Here is a 19,332-nt window from a genome sequence, read left to right on the forward strand (position 1 = left end):
TGTCTTGATGCAGCCTTTTCTTTATATCCTTGGTTGTAGAAAGTCTGTTCTGCTAATGTTCAACTCATTCTCAAAGATAATTATTCTATATATATCTGTAGTTTTGGTGTTTTCATGGGAGGGGTGAGCTCAGGGTCTTCCTATTCTGACCCTCAGAATAAGCCCTCTTATGATATAATTTCTTGTTGCTTTCCCTGTTTCTAGTCATTCCATATTTAGTGAAATCTCTTCTTTGTAACTGTAGTATTTAACATGCTTCCAGAATCTTTTAACAAATCTCATCTAACCAACTTTTAAATTTTATTCAGTTATTTTCTGCAGTATATTTTTATATAAAAAAAGCCAGACAATTTACCTAGTCCTGAATATATCTTGAGCTTTTTCTACCTCTTTTTATCTAAAACAATTTCCTATATCCTTATTTGCTACAATAATATTAACTATTTATGGACTATTTCAAATGCTTTTCTTTTTTAGCCTCAGAAACTTAAGTCAGAGTTATTTTGCTTTTATATATGGTCCTTGGCTTTATGTACCTCTAGAAATTTTGTGTTAATATAGTTATCTATCTTCATGTTTGGTTTTCTGTGTAGTTTGTAAACTCTGTTCTCCTGTATGTTCTTTGTCCTAGCATGTAAAAGTCACATCTGGCCAAGATCTTCAGCAAATCATCTTAGAGCAATGCTACAATTTTGTTTGTGTGAATGTAAGTAGTAAATACAAGTGATTGAATGTACTTGAGAATCTGTGTGAATGTAATGTGGAAGAGTACTTAGTTTTCTTGATTCTTAAATATTTAAGATTTTGATAGGTGAGTTGTATTACTCAATATTTATTTCAATATGCTATTTTTGTCTTTTGAAATAAGGAAATAACGTTTTCTTACAACCTAGTTCCCATAATGAGAAGAGAGTGATATTTCTTTAGACAGTATTTTCAAGTTTCTGATAAAAATTAGATAAAAAGACAGGTTTGAATTAATGAATTCTTTAAATTTTAATAGCTATAATCTTATGGGTATCAGCATTGTTTGAAAATTTAAAATTAAGCTTGATAGATATTTTGAATGTTTAAATATTTAAAAGCTCTGCATTTTTCTCCTTGAATTAACTCTTAAATCACTTAACTTCTTTTCACTTTCTTTTATTTTTCTGGTCTTTCAGGTTATGACCTCTGATTTTGAAGAAACCCAGAGGTTACTGAATATGGTGGAAGAGAGTAATCTTTCCATTTTATATCCTGTTGTGGTTATTTCAGTAAGTTAATTAATTCACTTTTCAACTTATGCTTTTTTCTTTGAAATTGAACTTTTCTTTTTAACAAAATTTCACCCAACTTAAATCGAACTAAACCTAAATGAAGAAATTCTTCTTGGTGGATTCTTGAATGTACTTTCTCGCTCTGACTTCTCTAACTGCAGGTACTTAGTATTTCAATTATTTGGTTGAACTGACAGGTTTGAAAAACAATTTAATTCAACCTAGCAAAAATTTCATGTCTTTTCCTTCATTTGAATTGCAGAGTTTATTGCTGAGTTGACCAGTTGTTTGGATAATGTGAAAGAACTTTATTGTAGTGTATCATCAGAGTGCCATTAGAGAATAAATCCCAAAGATAAAAAAAAATGGGGAAAAATCATATCCAATAAAATACTCTTACTTTTTTTCATCTTCTCTGTCCCATGGACAGCAAAAGTAGAATGAACAACAAATGAGAGAGAAGTCCTATAAAAATCACCCAGGAAAGTTTGAGAGATTTTTTTCTATGAAAGACTAAAGCTCTATGTTTAGTACAGAATTTACTTTTGTTGGCTTTTAAAACTGTGAGGCAGAGAAGAATTTCAGAGAGCAAAACCGAGAAGTAATAAAATCAGAGCCCAGGCCTGAGGAACCAGCTGATAAGAATCTGCAGTCAGCAGCATTGCTGAGGGAAGGGATTCCAAACATGAAGTTCTCGAAACAATTGCTTAGCAGTTGCTGAATTCTAATGCTCAGGCCTGTCCCATAGTGTGGAAATTTACCTTTTGTTAGGTGAGATTATTAATACAGAATAAAGAAAATTTGCACTAAAAATAAGTAGCTGTCAACAAAGCCATGCATGTAGAATTGAATTAGCAGTTGGGGGAAGTTTGATTATTTCATGGGCCTGTTGTATTTGACTTCATGCCCTAAAGGTGAGTTCCACAATTGCTGCTGACTGTGGAAATCCAAATTCCTCATGTGACTGATTTTAACAGAAATATGGATGTTTTCATTGAGATTTTTAGGAACATCAGGAAGTGTTCCCAGTGCTGGAGGTATCTAACGCTCTATAGGATGGAGATAAAGTCAAAGTTCTGTTTGACTCTCTGTTCGTCTCTCCATGTTCACTTGCTTAGAAATTTCATTCATATCAACTCTTTGGCCAGCTCTTTTGTGATCCCATGGATTGTAGCCCACCATGCTCCTTTGTCCATGGAATTTTCTAGATAAAACTACTGGAGTGGATTGGCATTTCCTCCTCCAGGGGATCTTCCTGACCCAAGGATCAAAACTGCATCTTCTGTGTCTTCTGCCTTGGAAGGCAGATTCTTTACTTCTGAGCCACTGGGAAGCCTCATTTGTATCATGTACCCAGATACTCTTCTAAAGAGGCAGAATGGTACTGTAGAGAGAGGAAAGACTTGAATTCAGAATACCTCATTTCTTTGGTCAAGTGACTTCACTTTTTTGAGACTTGCTTTCCTCCTTTTAGAAATGAGGCTACTATAGCCCTACTTTATTGTCAGGGTTAAAATGATTAAATATAGTTCATGTTACAGTCTTGGGCCTTTGGCAGCCATGCAGTGTTAGTTTCATTTAATAGCCTAGCTCCTGCTCTTTCCAGTTTGGATGAGATGAATCAAAGCTCACTGCTGCTGCTCTAATCTGATTCCTGAGCTTCAGTTCTACATTGTTCAGCATTTTATTAGGTACTTCCATTTGAGTACTTGACTGTCCTCTCACAGCTAGCGTATCAGATCTATCACAAAACACATTCCCCATCAATTGACTTCTCTTAGCAGCAGTACAATTGTGCCAGTTGCCCAGGTGGGAATCTGTGTCATCACTGAATTTTCCTCTCCTCCTTTCCTCTGCCTCTCTTAATCAAATACACACACATTTCTCTCTCTCTCTCAAAGTTTTTAAATTGTTAATTCTTATAGTTTATTGCTTCTCTTTTTTTCATAGCTATTTGTAAGGCCTCCTCAGACAACCATTTTGCCTTTTTGCATTTCTTTTTCTTGGGAATGGTCTTGATCCCTGCCTCCTGTACAGTGTCACGATGGGCATCTGGCCCCATCACTTCATGGCAACTAGATGGGGAAGCAATGAAAAGAGTGACAGACTTTATTTTTTGGGGCTCCAAAATCACTGCAGATGGTGACTGCAGCCAGGAAATTAAAAGACGATTACTCCTTGGAAGAAAAGTTATAACCAACATAGATAGCATATTAAAAAGAAGAGACATTACTTTGTCAACAAAGGTCTGTCTAGACAAAGGTATGGTTTTTCCAGGAGTCACGTATGGATGTGAAAGTTGGACTATAAAGAAAGCTGAGCGCAGAAGAATTTATGCTTTTGAACTGTGGTGTCAGAGAAGACTCTTGAGAGTCCCTTGGACTTCAAGGAGATCCAACCAGTCCATCCTAAAGGAGATCAGTCCTGGGTGTTCATTGGAAGGACTGATGCTGAAGCTGAAACTCCAATACTTTGGCCACCTGATGCAAAGAACTGACATTTGAAAAGACCCTGATGCTGGGAAAGATTGAAGGCAGAAGGGGACAACAGAGGATGAGATGGTTGGCATCACCAACTCAAAGAACATGAGTTTGAGTGAACTCCAGGAGTTGGTAATGGACAGGAAGGCCTGGCATGCTGCGGTCCATGGTGTTGCAAAGAGTCGGACATGACTAAGCCACTCAACTGAACTGGTAGTTTATTGCAACAATTGTATCTCAATCTAAGTCCTATGTATTACTTCCATACGTATTTGAATTCAGTTTTCTGTTGATCTCTGTAAAGTTCCATTTCATCCTAGTAAATGCTAGATATTTTTGGCTACCTAGCATTCTTTATCAAGCTAAGGGAAAAGATGGACAGTCTTCTACTTAGGAAGGAAACATCTACGAGAACTAGCTTTATTTTTATTTATTTTTTAATTTAAGTTGCATTTTCTGGTGTTTTCTTTATTCAGGTTTTCACACTGGTTTCTTAGACATAAACTCTGTTCCAGGATCAAATGTGGAGAGAGTATGTGAAATGCTGTAAGTTCAGTCACAGTTGCTGGGTTTTGCATTTAATTCTTAGACGAGGCAAAAAGTTCCAACATAGTTAAAGGAATTCATGCATTGTACACCATGAAGTATGAGACCTACCTTAAAATTTTTTTTCTGAACTATTCTATATAAATGTTATTTACAAATCAAACACAGAAATCAGTGCTCTGTCCAGGCAATGTTTTTTTTTTTTTTTTCAGTTTTCTGTTGTTTTTTTTTTTTAATTTTATTTTATTTTTAAACTTTACAATATTGTATTAGTTTTGCCAAATATCGAAATGAATCCACCACAGGTATACACTTGTTCCCCATCCTGAACCCTCCTCCCTCCTCCCTCCCCATACCATCCCTCTGGGTTGTCCCAGTGCACCAGCCCCAAGCATCCAGCATCGTGCATCGAATCTGGACTAGCAACTCGTTTCATACATGATATTATACATGTTTCAATGCCATTCTCCCAAATCTTCCCACCCTGAAAGCTATGGTACATATACACAATGGAGTATTACTCAGCCATTAAAAAGAATACATTTGAATCAGTTCTAATGAGGTGGATGAAACTGGAGCCTATTATACAGAGTGAAGTAAGCCAGAAAGAAAAATACCAATACAGTATACTAACGCATATATATGGAATTTAGAATGATGGTAACAATAACCCTGTGTACGAGACAGCAAAAGAGAACTAGCTTTAGGATAGTATTTTTATAAGTCAGTTTACCATAAAAATTGTAAATTGTTCACTTTCACTCTATAACTCTATAATATTTGCTTACCCACTATTTTCCCATTGTATAGGTAGAGTCAGCATGGTGATATTAGGGTTATTATTAAACTTCATAGGAAAATGTCATAAGAACACATCTAGAATCTGAATCCTTGGGCTGGAGCAAACCACTGGAAAGGTAAAGAATGCTGCCTTCTTTGAGAGCCAAGTAAATTGTCACCAGATTTTTGAATTGTCCTGTGAATGATTGTTAAAGGCTTCATCTGTTTTCCTTCTGATGCTCCTTTGCCTCCAAATTGTCAAAAGGCCACTTCAGTTTCCCTGTGACTTAAAATTTGGCAGAGCCATTCTAATATTCCCCAAATAAATATCAATAGCTGTGCAGAAAATATTATAGTTGTAAAATAAAAGAGTATAGATATCTGGGGACATAATTTTCACATTAAAGAGAAAAATATATACACACAGGTAGATACAGTGTGTGGGTATGTAAGTATAAATATATATGCAGACATATATACATATATATGTAATTGAAAATATATTATGTGAACCTTTTCTTTTTTTCAATTACACATATATGTATTGTTGTTGTTCAGTCTCTCCGTCACGTCCAACTCTTTGTGACCCCATGGACTGCAGTATGCCAGGCTTCCCTGTCCTTTACCATGTCCCAGAGTTTGCTCGAACTCATGTCCATTTAATCATGATGAGTGATGCCATCCAACCATTTCAGCCTGTGTTGTCCCCTTCTCCTCCTGCCTTCAGTGTTTCCCACCATCAGGATCTTTTCCAGTTCGTCAGCTCTTTGCATCAGGTGGCCGAAGTATTGGAGCTTCAACTTCAGCATCTGTCCTTCCAATGAATATTCAGGACTGATTTCCTTTATGATTGACTGGTTTGATCTCCTTGCAGTCCAGGGGACTCTCAAGACTCTTCTCCAACACCAGAGTTCATAAGCATTAATATATGTATGCTGCTGCTGCTGTTGCTGCGTTGCTTCAGTCATGTCCAAATCTTCGCCACCCCATGGACTGCAGCCTACCAGGCTCCTCTGTCCATGGGATTTTCCAGGCAAGAGTATTGGAGTGGGTTGCCATTGCCTTCTCTGCAATATACGTATATATGTCTGCAAAAGATATTATATGAACCACCTTTTGGCTTCTGTGGTGGCTCAATGGGTACAGAATCCACCTGCAATGCAGGAGACACAGGAGATGTGGGTTTGATCCCTGGGTAAGGAAGATTCCTTGAAGGAGGAAATGACAACCCCACTCCAGTATTTTTGCGTGGGAAATCCCATGTGTAGAGTAGCCTGGCAGCCTACAGTCCACGGGTCACAAGAGTTGGACATGACTTTGCAATCTACCGTTATGTGAACCAGGCAGCTCCGAGGCTATGGTATGTCTACTTTGCTTCTATCTGAATTACTTCTCTAGAAGATTAAACCATGACAAAGAGTACCTTACCATGGGTTGTTTTTTTTTTTTTTTTTTTTCTATAAGGCTTTTGTTAAGCACTCTTAAGTTCTAAGAATAGTCCATTCCTTTGCTTCCCTCAACTGATAGATTTTATTCATTAGAAAATAAATGCAAAATGACAATTAGAGTCATAGAAAAGTATCTCCAATTTTATTCTGGGACAGTGTGATTCAATGGTTATTGAATCCATGTGTAGAAAATGGCAACCCACTCTAGTATTCTTGCCTGGAAAATTCCATGGACAGAGGAGCCTGGTGGGCTATAGTCCCTGAGGTTGCAAAGAGTCAGATATGACTCAGCAACTGAGCACAGAGCACATTGTAAATGGTTACAGTCCTATTTTGTCTGGCTGAAATTTAGTACAGGATTCCTTTTTTCTGTAGAAAGGTTTATCAACTTTGATTTTCAGTCCATCTGAAGAGGGGAAGACTTGGTAGGAATCAGCCAGATGAAAAGTAAAATTGTGGTTGAGTAGGTGTTTGTGAGAGCTTTTCAACTAAGAGACTATCTAGTTAAGGTTGTTGTTTGCAGTGTCATCATGTTTTACTGTATAGGGATGAGTATGCAGAAGAAACAGAACTGAAGGTCAGTTTAGCTGGGACATTTGTTTGGTGAAAACATTAGGTCATGTTCTCAGTGCTAAAAAACTGACGTCAGACCTACAGAATTGATGAAGCCCACATGTCTCTTCTATTATATTCTCATGTAGACACAGACAGTATTTTTGGAATTCCCTGTTAGCTGTCATTCAGTAGTCATTCCAAAGGTATTTGTGGCTTCCTTCATCTGGAGCTTCATCTGGAGTATTTACCTCTTGGAGGGAGCTAACTACTAAAGGAATGGATAGGTAATGGTGCTGGGTTCTAAGTATTTAGGATGATTCAGTTCAGTTCAGTCACTCAGTCGTGTCTGACTCTTTGTGACCCCATGAATCGCAGCATGCCAGGCCTCCCTGTCCATCACCAACTCCCGGAGTTCACTCAGACTCACGTCCATCGAGTCAGTGATGCCATCCAGCCATCTTATCCTCTGTCGTCCCCTTCTCCTCCTGCTCCCAATCCCTCCCAGCATCAGACTCTTAGGTTTTATTTTTATTTTTTTAAGATTTCACATAGTTCTGCAGGAGTCTTGGTTTTTCAAAGATTAACTTCTCCCTGGCATTTATGAAAGCAAAATGAGTTAGGGAATACTTAGTGTAGGAGGGTTTTGTTATTTAAGATAAACTGGCACAGGTAGAGGCTGCTGCTTTAAGATCTATGTAAAGAAAGGAACAAAATTTTAGCATGAAGAGTAGGACAAGTACTTGGGGTTTTATTTTGGAAGAACTAAGATATTTATTAAAATAATTTTGTCTTCTGTTTTTAAAATTTAGGTTATGTTTGCAAAAATAAACTTTTTTGAATGACCTTGTAAACATTTATATGGTAAAATGTAATGACTTCCTTCAAGGACATCTTTGAATATTTTCAGTTTTTTTAAAAGTATTTATTACTTTTGTGTTCAAAATACTTTTTTGGACTATCTATTTGGTCATCCTTCTTATATTCATTTTATGTATTTTAAGTAGCCTAATTTTGCCAGGTTCTTAATTGTCGATGATGTTAGGCATGCATGCATGCTAAGTTGCTTCAGTCGTGTCCCACTCTGTGTGACCCTATGGACAGCAGCCCACCAGGCTCCTCTGTCCACAGGATTCTCTAGGCAAGAATCCTGGAGGAAGTTGCCATTTCCTTCTCCAGGATGATGTTAAGTATGATTTAAAGAGTTTAATCAATGTTAATTTGATCAACTTAGAAAACCTTTTGTTTTGGTAGGTATAACTTAATTGTAATTATAGTCAATTATTAGAATTTTCCAGATTTCTGTAGCCAACTGGAGAGTGACAGATGGCAAAAGAGGTGCCAGCATTAAAATGGGCAGAGATAGTCGGGCGGATCACTTTGTGTGAATTCTCAGTGAGTCTGTGTGCCTTAGGATGGCATTTGTTATCCTATGCCACCTTTCAACTATGAGCCCCTAGGAACACATATTTGGATAATAAGCACATCTTGTACCAGTCTACTCTGTACCTGAAAGAAGAAAAAAATCTTTTCTAAACTAGAAACTGGTTGGCAAGAAGGAATTTAAAAAATTTAGATCCCTCTCTGTGTTTTGTAACAAGAAAAAACTTATGAACAGTAAAAAAAAAAAAAAAAGCTTTCTTTCATAAAGTTGGGTAGGAATTGTGTTTAAGAATCCTTCTCAGATGTGATTTCTGATGCTGTTTAGTCTATCACGTAAGTTATCAAGGGGCCAAGTTTTTTTTATCCTGAGTTGACTGAAGTTTTTGTTAGCTTCTCTTTCTTGTGGTTACCAGGGAGTATATAGTACTGGTAGTACCTTTTTCAGATTGCAGCTGTCAAGAGAGTCATCTGCAAACTCTTTTTGGAATCATCCGAAATAGTAGCTTTCAATGTGGGACATGTTCATTTCTTTGTTTTCTACTCCTATTGTTTACTTTTATTCACTACTTACATAATGATAAATATTTAGAAAAGGCAATAAAATAAATTTGCTAAAATTTATTATGTTTATTAAAATTTACTATTTTAATAAAGTAGCAAACTAGTAAAAGGTAAAGTCACAAAATTTCTGATATAAAAATCACTTCAAAAAAAAAAAACCTACATAGGCTTTTACTTAAACTGTATAAGACACTAAAGTGCTAAGAATCTTGAATCATAGCCTGAATCTGCTTTGAAATTAATGATCAGAGAGGTATTTTTTTCCCCAACAATGGAAAAGATAGTTCAAGGAGACAGAACTAACCAAAGCAATTTTCCATCCAAGTTTATGTAAAGCCAGTTGTGAAACTGTCAAAAAAAATATTTTCCAGGTCCAGAAAGTAAAATAGAGATTCTAATTTATTTGGATCTGGCAAGATTTTTATAAAACATTCTTTAATACCACTATCAGATGAGATTACGTGCATGCTTAGTCATTTCAGTCGTGTCTGACTTTGCAAACCCATGGACTTCAGCCTGTCAGGCTCCTCTGTCCGTGGGATTCTCCTGGCAGAAATACTGGAGTGGGTTACCATGCTCTTCTCCAAGGGATCTTCCCCACCCAGGAATCGATCCCAAGTCTCATGGCTCTCCTGCATTGCAGGCATATTCTTTACTGCTGAGCCACAGGGGAAGCCCCATCAGATGAGATTAAGGATAGTATATTATTACTTTCTGCATAAACATAGCTGATCATGTAATAGGCACTAGAGAAATGTTTAATTTTTAAAAGCAGAAGAAAATTGGCTACAAATCTAAATGGAAATTCAAAATTGAGAAACCAAGCAAACTCTTTAATTTTACTTGATAGAACAGTTTATCACTTTCCAGAGCAAAAATTTTATGGTAATTATCTGGATGATTACTGTAGGATTCTACTTTCCTCTGACAGTGCAGCCAGTCATTTTATTGGTGCTGTAGAAAAGATAGGAATCTTTTCATGAATTTACTTAAGCAAAAAACATAAATTCCCATATGGAATTTTAATGCTTTGAAAAACATAAATAAACTTTCAAAAGTGCCTAATTTAGTTCTGGTTCTCAGGAAGTAGCTTATTGACATAACAGATCAGAATACATGATCTTTAAAATGCTTCAAAATGTTTAATATTTGAACATGTCAGCAAATAAAAAAAATAGAAAGCCAACATCAATCGACACTTGATACATTCACATCTGGGGAACTGTCACAGATGTAAATTGTTTCCAGAAGGTTCCACGCTCACCAGGGGCAGAGCCAGGAACAGAATCAATCCAATGTGCAGTTTATCATATACACTTGTTACTCTTATGCTCTCATGAATGTGTTAAATAATAAGATGGAAAAAGATTAAAAATACACATATACCCAAATATATGTGTTTAACACTTCTTCCTAATAAAGAACAAATGACAATTGGAAAAACATACTGATTCCTTCTTTTAAATGCTAGTAGTTTCTTACTTTAGCTTCACAGGGTACTGATCCTTTATTGAAGTTAAGTTATAAAAATCTGTGATCTTGTTAAATTTCTTAACAGAACCTATCATGTATATTTTTCACTTTCACTTCTTGTTCTATATAGTTCATCCTGTTAACCCTACAACTACCGGACTAAGAAGATGTGAGACATGTTTTTTGTTAAGAAGATTTATTTTTGAGGTAAAATTTCTTACAAGACAGAGAGAGCACTTCCTATTGTAATTCTTCCTGCCTCCATCTTGGGTTTGCTTTTCCCCAGGCACAGTTTACCCTTGAACAATGTTGATTTGAACTGTGCAGGTCCACTTGTGCGGATTTGTTTCAGTAGTTAAATGCTGTAATGCTGCACCATCCTACCTGGTTGAATGTGTGGATGCTGAGGAACTATGGGATAGAGGAGGAATCACGTATTTGGAGGGCGGACTATAAGTTATGTGTTGATTTTCAACTATACAAAGGGTTGGCACCCCTAACTCCCACATTTTTCAAGAACCAGCTATGTATGTTTCAGGTCTCTAGTTTATTTATATTTATTTTTGAATGGATTTGTGTGTGTGTGTGTGTTTGAGTGTTTAGTAGCCAATGAATAACCTAGGGATTCAGCCCAATTCCCCTTTCTACTCCTTTCTTAGTGAAAACTGAAAGTGTTAGTCACTCAACTGTGTCTGACTCTTTGCAAGCCCATGGACTGTAGCCCGCCAAGGCTCCTCGGTCCATGGAATTCTCCAGGCAAGAATACTGGAGTGGGTAGCCATTCCCTTTTCCAGGGGTTCTTCCCAACCCAGGGATCAAACCCAGGTCTCCCATATTGCAGGTAGATTCTTTACTCCTTTCTTAACCATGTTGCTCTTGTAGCCTTATGGATACCTTGATTTTTCCCTTAGAAAATTCTGACTTTATCATGTTAAATGTTTATGATGTCATCAGTTTAGATACAGTCAAGTTTTCTCTCTCAGGTTTATACACAGCTTCTGTGGTAAAAGTGCAATCACTTCCACAGAATTCTTCAAATGTTTTCATTTGTTGTCTTTGTATATAGTGAGTTTCAGGTGTTTCCTGTCTAAATCAATAATAAAATCTAAATAAATACTAGTTTAAAATACCTTTAGAACCTTTTAGCAATTTCAGTCATGATGGGATTCATGTCTAACACAAAGATGAGAAATGATGAAGTCATTCTTGTAGGAGGTGTTGAATAGAAAGAATTGACTGTTTTTTTTAAGTTTTAGGAGATATTTGCTTCTGGCCAAATGGTTACTGGAAAGTTTGTGTTATGGGGTATGGAAATTACCTAAGATTAATTGTGATGGACGTGTAACTTGTGATGTATAAAGAACTGATTCTCACAGGACATGCTTTCTGGTAGTCTTTCTTTTAATGAATAAAGGTTGTTTATTTTCAGATAGAATGATGTTCTAATGGATGTACAAATAGAATGAATTCCAGAGGACTTTTGCTTGGTTTTCTGATTAAAAATTTTTTTTTTTATTGATTAACTACAGGGTTTTGGAGTCACAATTTAATTACCTATTTTAAGTAGTTTACTAAACTTGGTCAGATGAGCAAAGTTGTTTGTGAATTTATTTGGCGCTGCTATTCTAGTAAATGAGTTTATAGAATTTAACATGAAATGCACAGGAGCAAAGTAAATGAAAGTAGCCGCCTTTATTAAGAGGCTTACATGAATTTTATCTCTTGAAAAGGAAATTAACAATTGGTTTTGTCATTCAGTTTTTCAAAAAATATGCCTGGGGATTTCTTTTACTAGATTTGTGTGTGTGTGTGCACGCACTGGATTCTGTTTTAAACAGTGGAAATGGCCTTTAGTTTATGTTATGCTATTTCTTTACAAAGATGGGACCAAATGTATTTCAGTATCATTTATTATTTTAAAATTATGTGTCATACTTCAGTAATTAATTATAAATTAACTAATACAGATGTTAATATGAACATAGCCAAACCTGGCTTTGTTTATAATATCTAATAAAATTTTACTTCATGGAGAAATATAAATTATACTGTTATAAGGGAGATGTTGAATAGAAAGAATTGGCTTTTAAGTTCTAGATTTTTGGTGTGGTAAAGAAGTGAACTTGGAGTGTTATTAAGGTACAAGTATTAGATGAGTAAATAACATACCTATTGACCTTGCCAAGTTATTTCATGTCTGTGAACTTCAGGGCAGAATTTTTATTTGTAAAAGAATGGGATGTGCTTGATTGCATCTAAGTAGTTTCTCTTTCTAAAAATATTGTCTATACTACAGGATTTTATGACATCTTTTTACTTTTGTATGATCCACAGTGGATGTCTTTTACATAAAGATATGGTAGAGCAATTTTGGATGATTATAGTCATGTTCCCCACTCCAGTACTCTTGCCTGGAAAATCCTGTGTACGGAGGAGCCTGGTGGGCTACAGTCCATGGGGTCGCTGAGTGTCAGACAGGACTGAGAGACTTCACTTTCACTTTTCACTTTCATGCATTGGAGAAGGAAATGGCAACCCACTCCAGTGTTCTTGCCTGGAGAATCCCAGGGACGGGGGAGCCTGGTGGGCTGCCATCTATGGGGTCACACAGAGTTGGACACAACTGAAGCGACTTAGCAGTAGCAGCATAGTCATGTTAAATATGAATCAGGTGGTAGGATATTCCTTTTTTGAGCGATTATTGATCGCTCTGTACTTTAATCCTTATCACAAGACTCATGGAGTTTTAAAAATGGTTTCTCTTGTATTTATTTCTCTCTTATTTATCTTCCTGTTCTCATTATCTGGCTTTTTTAAAAAATTGGGTTAAGTCTAGCCCTTCTGTTTTGTCACCTACCCCTCTTTTTTTTTGTCTCTTTAACAAGAGTTGCAAGATTAATTTTTCTCCCCATCTCTCAAGGAATCTGTCCCTCCATGTGTAGCCAGCTCCTGCCAGAAAGTGATTTCATAATCATTAAAACTCACACTAGTGCTGTTTCTTAGGAATTCATTTTAAACTTGCTTTAAGTGCTGTCTAGGTAGTACCTTAGGGCTTCCCTGGTGGCTCAGTGGTAAAGAACCCCCCGCCAGTGCAGGAGCCGTGAGTTTGATTCATGGATTGGGAAGACCCCCTGGAGAAGGAGATGGCAGCCCACTCCAGTATTCTTGCCTGGAAAATTCCATGGACAGAGGAGTCTGGCGAATTACAGGCTATAGTCCATGGGGTCACAAAAGAGTTGGACAGGACTTAGTGACTAAAAAAAAAAAAAAGTTAGCACTTCACAGGGAACTATCCTACTCTCTTGATTAATTAATTGCTTAATATAAATTCATATAACATTAATTAAATATCTCTGTCAGGTATTTTGACATACGTGTAGCTTATTTAATAACATGTTTAAAAACTACATCTTTAGAAATGAGGAATTTCCATATGTGCTAATTTTCTAGATTTTATTAAGGTAATAATTTTGTTTTGGTATTTTTGTTTTTGTAAATGAAGATTCCTAATAATAAGAAATTAATTAAATGATGGAAATTAGCCTAGAAAGTGACCCAGTGGCTGGGAGGTCACAGGACCCTGGTCACTATCTGTCTACTACCCCAAGGTAAGAACTTTAACTTGGTCTGTTTGAGAAAGGGGCAGTTTAGCCCAGAGTAGAATGTCAGGATAGATCTTAAGTATAAGGGAGAAAGCTGAAATTTGAAAACTGATATTTGAGTGAGGTCTGAGTTTCTGAGGACTAAGAGCAAGAGCATTTCTATTTGGAAACAGTAGCACACAGAGTGGTTTGACTGGAAAGAGCCAGCATATCAGAAGCAGAGAATGAGTTACACATTGGGGAGAGTTGTGATGTGAACTACACAGGCGCAGGTCAGGTTTGAGCTGTAACGGAGCGCTGCACAGTGGAGAGTGATGTCATCAGCTCTACGCTGTGTTCATCATTTTGGATGCAGCACAGAGAATGGGCTGAAGTGGTCCAGGGGGATTCCTTGGTGCCTTTGACTTCATTTAGAGGCTATGGCAATGAGTCTCAAAATTAGTGGTGGTGGCTAGGACTAGGGGAGTTGTACAGTGAATGGGCAGAAGTGATACAATCAAGATATATTTAAGAGATAGAAGTACTAAGGTTTAGTGAATAGGGGCTTCTCTGCTGGCTCAGATGGTAAAGAATCTGCCAGCAGTGCAGGAGACCCAGATTTGATCCCTGGGTCAGGAAGATCCCCTGGAGAAGGGAATGGCTCCCCACTCCAATACCCTTGCCTGGAGAATTCCGTAGACAGAGGAGCCTGGTGGGCTACATACAGTCCATGGGGTCACAAAGAGTCGGACATGATTGAGTAACACTTTCACTTTTTTTCTTTAATAAGAAAGGCAGTATAATCTCCAATTTTATGTGATGTGAAATTGAGTGAATAAAAGCAAAATAGGTGTCGTTAGAGAAGGATTTTTTGCTTTGTTTCTGAAAGCTGAATAGGCAGATGATTTATCATGAATTTGTTGGCAGAAATAATTGGAAAGATTTCACTCATGTCCAAAAGCTTTCCAGGCGTTTGTGTGTTGGTGTTTTATGTGTGTGTGTGTGTGTTTGTACAGAAGTTATTAATCCTAAAACCTACTTGAGAAGGCATGCCACTTTCCTCCAAGGTCTCCTTAATAGTAGAATTTTGATAGAATTCAGGTTATAGGCACAATTTAAAATATCTTTCATATTATAATGCTTTTGCCAAGTCTTTTATAGTGTTTGTATGATGTGTCATTTTTTTTCAAAATTTTCTCTGTTCTAATGCTATATATTCTGAGAAAAAGCAAAAACAATAAAACAAATTCTTGTCTGTGGTTTGCTTCATTAGTGACAGGAAGATGGTAAGAATATTCCCAAGCCTATACACTGTTCCCTTGGGATGAAAATCTATAGCTACCTACAAATAGATTACTTTGGCGGTTTTCTAGAAACTCAACTGTTCTTTTATTGAAAGAATGAAAAGATGATGGAATCAGTGAAAAAAGCTTCTTGTTCCAAACATGCTTTGGCTTGAACGCTACTTACAATAAGTTTATATGTGAACCTTTTGAAAAGTATAGTATGATTCAATTTTCCAGGCACCACAGGTTTTATTTTATGGGATTCTGAAGTTGATACTCACTGTAGTCAAGTGCTGGGATATTTTATCCACTGGTACCTGCTAAAGTAGAATGTACTAGTGTTGCCAAGATAATTCTAGTGTCAGTAATGGAAAATTCTTACTTTGGAATGACAGGATTGTTAAGTCTGCATGTCTCTTCTGAGTACTGTATTATCCCCATTTCTTGATCCTTTCAGAAATAACTGTACCTGTCTTTTTGAAAAACTTAATGTGTTTATGGTAATAACTGAGTTCTTAGATTTTGGCTCAACCAATAAGAATATAACTGATCTTGTTTTTCTTGTTCTTCCCATTTGTAAGAAATGCAACACTCACTACATTTATAATTCTCAGAACCCAACTCTCACCCCAAATATGGCCTGTTAATACATATTAATAGTGTAATTATGTTAATAATAACAGACACATTGAATGTTTGAAATAATGAGTCATCATCCTTTTCTTTTAAAATAAATGATCCCATTTAATCCTCAGAGCAGCCCTAAGAGTTGATTATCACAGATGTTATTATCCTCAGTTCAAGAATAAGTGCTGTGCTCATTTCACTTTATCACATGATGTTTGTCAGGGATGTCAATACTTGCCCTTTTGAGTAGCAAGAAGTTGTTAAAGAAGCAAAGGATCTTAGAAATTGTTTAGTAGAATACTCTCATTTTACAAGAGATAATTGGGCCATTTTCTTTCCTTTGATCCAAGGTCAGTTTTTTATATTAGGTATGGCAGGTTTTTCTTGTAAAGTTTTAGTTGCTCAGTTGTGTCCGACTCTGTGACCCCATGAACTGTAGCCTGCCAGGCTCTTCTGTCCATGGAATTCTTCAGGCAAGAATACTGGACCCCTGTGGTCTTGGTTGCAACCACTCCACTCTGCTGTAGTGCAAAAGCAGCCATAGACATACATGCCATAGGTATTTGACAGAGAGGTCAAAGAACGGGTGTGGCTGTGTTTCTGTAAAGCTTCATTCACAGAAAACAGGCAGGAGGCTGGAGACCCATGGGCTATAGTTTCTTGAACTTTGGCTTATATTTTCAATCTGAAATGATCTATTTGCCACCATTACTTAGTACCTTTATGAAAAATAGCTGTTTGACCTTCTTTAATGGGGCTTTCCAGGTGGTGCTAGTGGTAAAGAATCCACCTGCTAATGCAGGAGATGTAAGAGATGTGGGTTTGATCCCCAGGTCAGGAAGATCCCCTGGAGGAGGGTACAGCAACCCATCCAGTTTTGTTGTCTGGCGAATCCTATGGACAGAGGAGCCTGGTGGGCTGTGGTTCCTGGGGTCACAATCAGATACAATTGAAGTGACTTAACATGCACCACTTTCTTTACTAGACATATACTCTCTGGGTCTGGTCACCAAGTCTCATGATGTAAAGTATTACTTATGTGCCAGTTCCTACGTTTTTGCATCTAATCTTCATTATTCCTTCACTTTGACATGTGCAAAATGTTAAGTGCATGATGTTTAAAAAGTATGAATTCATCTTCTTCCCTCCAAGAACTGCTCCTCCCAAAAGTGTCTCTTTTTTTTTGTTTTGACCTCATCATAGCTAACATTCAGTTCAGTTCAGTCACTTAGTCGTGTCCGACTCTTTGCGACCCCATGAATCGCAGCATGCCAGTCCTCCCTGTCCATCACCAACTCCCGGAGTTCACTGAGACTCACGCCCATCGAGTCAGTGATGCCATCCAGCCATCTCATCCTCTGTCGTCCCCTTCTCCTCCTGCCCCCAATCCCTCCCAGCATCACAGTCTTTTCCAATGAGTCAGCTCTTCGCATGAGGTGGCCAAAGTACTGGAGTTTCAGCTTTAGCATCATTCCTTCCAAAGAAATCCCAGGGCTGATCTCCTTCAGAATGGACTGGTTGGATCTCCTTGCAGTCCAAGGGACTCTCAAGAGTCTTCTCCAACACCACAGTTCAAAAGCATCAATTCTTTGGTGCTCATTGCAAACCTACAGACTCTCCTTGTCAGGAAGGAAATTTTTTTCCCTGTATCCTTATAGATTCTTTTGCCTGGTCTAATATTTGACACAGGCCGATTAACAGAAGGAAAAAAAATAATTTTTTATGAACAAGGGTCTCAAGAGTGATCAATGCAGGCTGTTGATATGCCCTTTTAGACAAAAAAATAATAGTAATACATTTATGAAGAACTGACTAGACAAAGAAACAGTCTTGAACACTAATGAGTGAAAACACTAAGCAGAGCCCGTGGGCCCTGAATCCCCCGTCTCTGGTTGTGAGAGTGTCTGTCTTCTTCCTGGTGCAGGGAAGGTAGGTTCCACCCGGGAAATTGATTTCCCGCTTTCAGGGGGACATAGAGGAGGGTCAGAGTGTCCTGTACCCATTGTTTCTCAAGTAACTTTAATTCATAACAATCAGTATGTCAAAGTGGTATATTTTGGGGTGACCTGCCCTGAATCCCATCATTATCTGAACCTTCCAGACGCTCCTCATCCCCTCTTGGACAAAACTCAGTCAGATCATACAGCCTTAGTCTGGTTGGCTCTAGCTTAATTTTGGCATCCTGATTCTTCTTCCTTCACTGAGCAGTTTGCCCTCAGGTAATCTGAGCTACTCTAGTTCTGTAGAGTACCATGTTACCTGACGCATCTTTGTTTACCCTGGTGAGGTTTTCTACCTGAGAGACCATTTTTCTAGTGCTTGCTTGACTCCTATTATCCATAAAGCACGAGTGACAATATTTCCTCTTGGAATTCTTCCTTTACACTCGTGTGCTCCCTTTTCAAGACAGCTTGTGTAGGCATTCCGAAATGTTTATTGACTTGAACTTGCCTTGACATTTTCACTTAAAAATATAGGCAAATGAAAACAGAATCAGTTATTCTTCCAAATTCAAAGTATTATGACGGACTTTTGTAGTGGTTTGCCCCAATGCATAGGGTGCCTTTACTTGTGAACTCCAAAAATAACTTCTTAAAAAAATCAGAAAATGCTGATCTAAGTGGCCTGCAGACAGTCTTAATAATAATTGTTGCTTAAGCAGTAATAAATTTTACCATGTAAGATGAAATTTTGACAAGACAGTAAAATGTATAAAGGTAATGTACTAAACTCAGTGAAATCACATACCTTCTTTGTTTAACTTCTTCAGTGATTTTTATTTTCTGTCAATTTTTCTCAGTTTTCTCCAACAGAAAAATATATCAATAAATAAATGAAGAGTTAAATGCTTCAGATAATACTAGCTAAACAAATCAGTCCTTCATATTATGATTGCTTTTAACTTTTGGTCCTTAGAATTTGTTACAGATGATATAGATGTTCGTTAAGTTAATTGTAGTTGTATATAATGCTTCAGATGATTGAAACATAATACAGCAGTGACAGAATTATATCCTTAGAAGAAAATCAGTCTTGTGAAATAATCTGAAAAAAATGTTCATTTTATGATTTTTTAAATGTTTTAAAGTTATACTAGGTTTTTATATTGACTGCTTAAAACATGAGGTTCTTATTCCATTACTTTGATCTTTTTAAATAAGGATATGAAAAAAATGGTACGCAAATATAAACTATTTACTGGTAATATAAAACTCATTTACTTTTTAATTCATTGAATCATTAGAATTTTGAAACTTCTTGTATAGTTAGTGTTTTAATGCAAAGTACTATTTTATTTTATTTACTACCACTTTTTAAATGCCATTATTTCCCAACCTACTAGCTTTGCTGCTATT

General features: G+C 36.9%; 1 protein-coding gene across 6 annotated transcripts in view; it reads left to right on the forward strand.

Moving 5' to 3' along the window:
* ISPD (isoprenoid synthase domain containing) overlaps positions 1-19,332 on the forward strand; it is a 373,438-nt gene that overhangs the window by 196,467 nt on the left and 157,639 nt on the right. For 4 of the 6 annotated variants that reach the window (XM_027540013.1, XM_027540017.1, XM_027540015.1 and 1 more), the window contains exons 7-8: positions 632-706; positions 1,164-1,256. In XM_027540013.1, coding sequence (XP_027395814.1) covers positions 632-706; positions 1,164-1,256 — 168 coding nt within the window. Of the gene's footprint in view, positions 1-631; positions 707-1,163; positions 1,257-10,612; positions 11,121-19,332 lie in introns of those variants that run through there. The other 2 variants (XM_027540018.1, XM_027540014.1) reach the window with 2 other exon arrangements.

This window comes from Bos indicus x Bos taurus, chromosome 4 (assembly GCF_003369695.1).
Source record: "Bos indicus x Bos taurus breed Angus x Brahman F1 hybrid chromosome 4, Bos_hybrid_MaternalHap_v2.0, whole genome shotgun sequence".
NCBI lineage: Eukaryota > Metazoa > Chordata > Mammalia > Artiodactyla > Bovidae > Bos > Bos indicus x Bos taurus.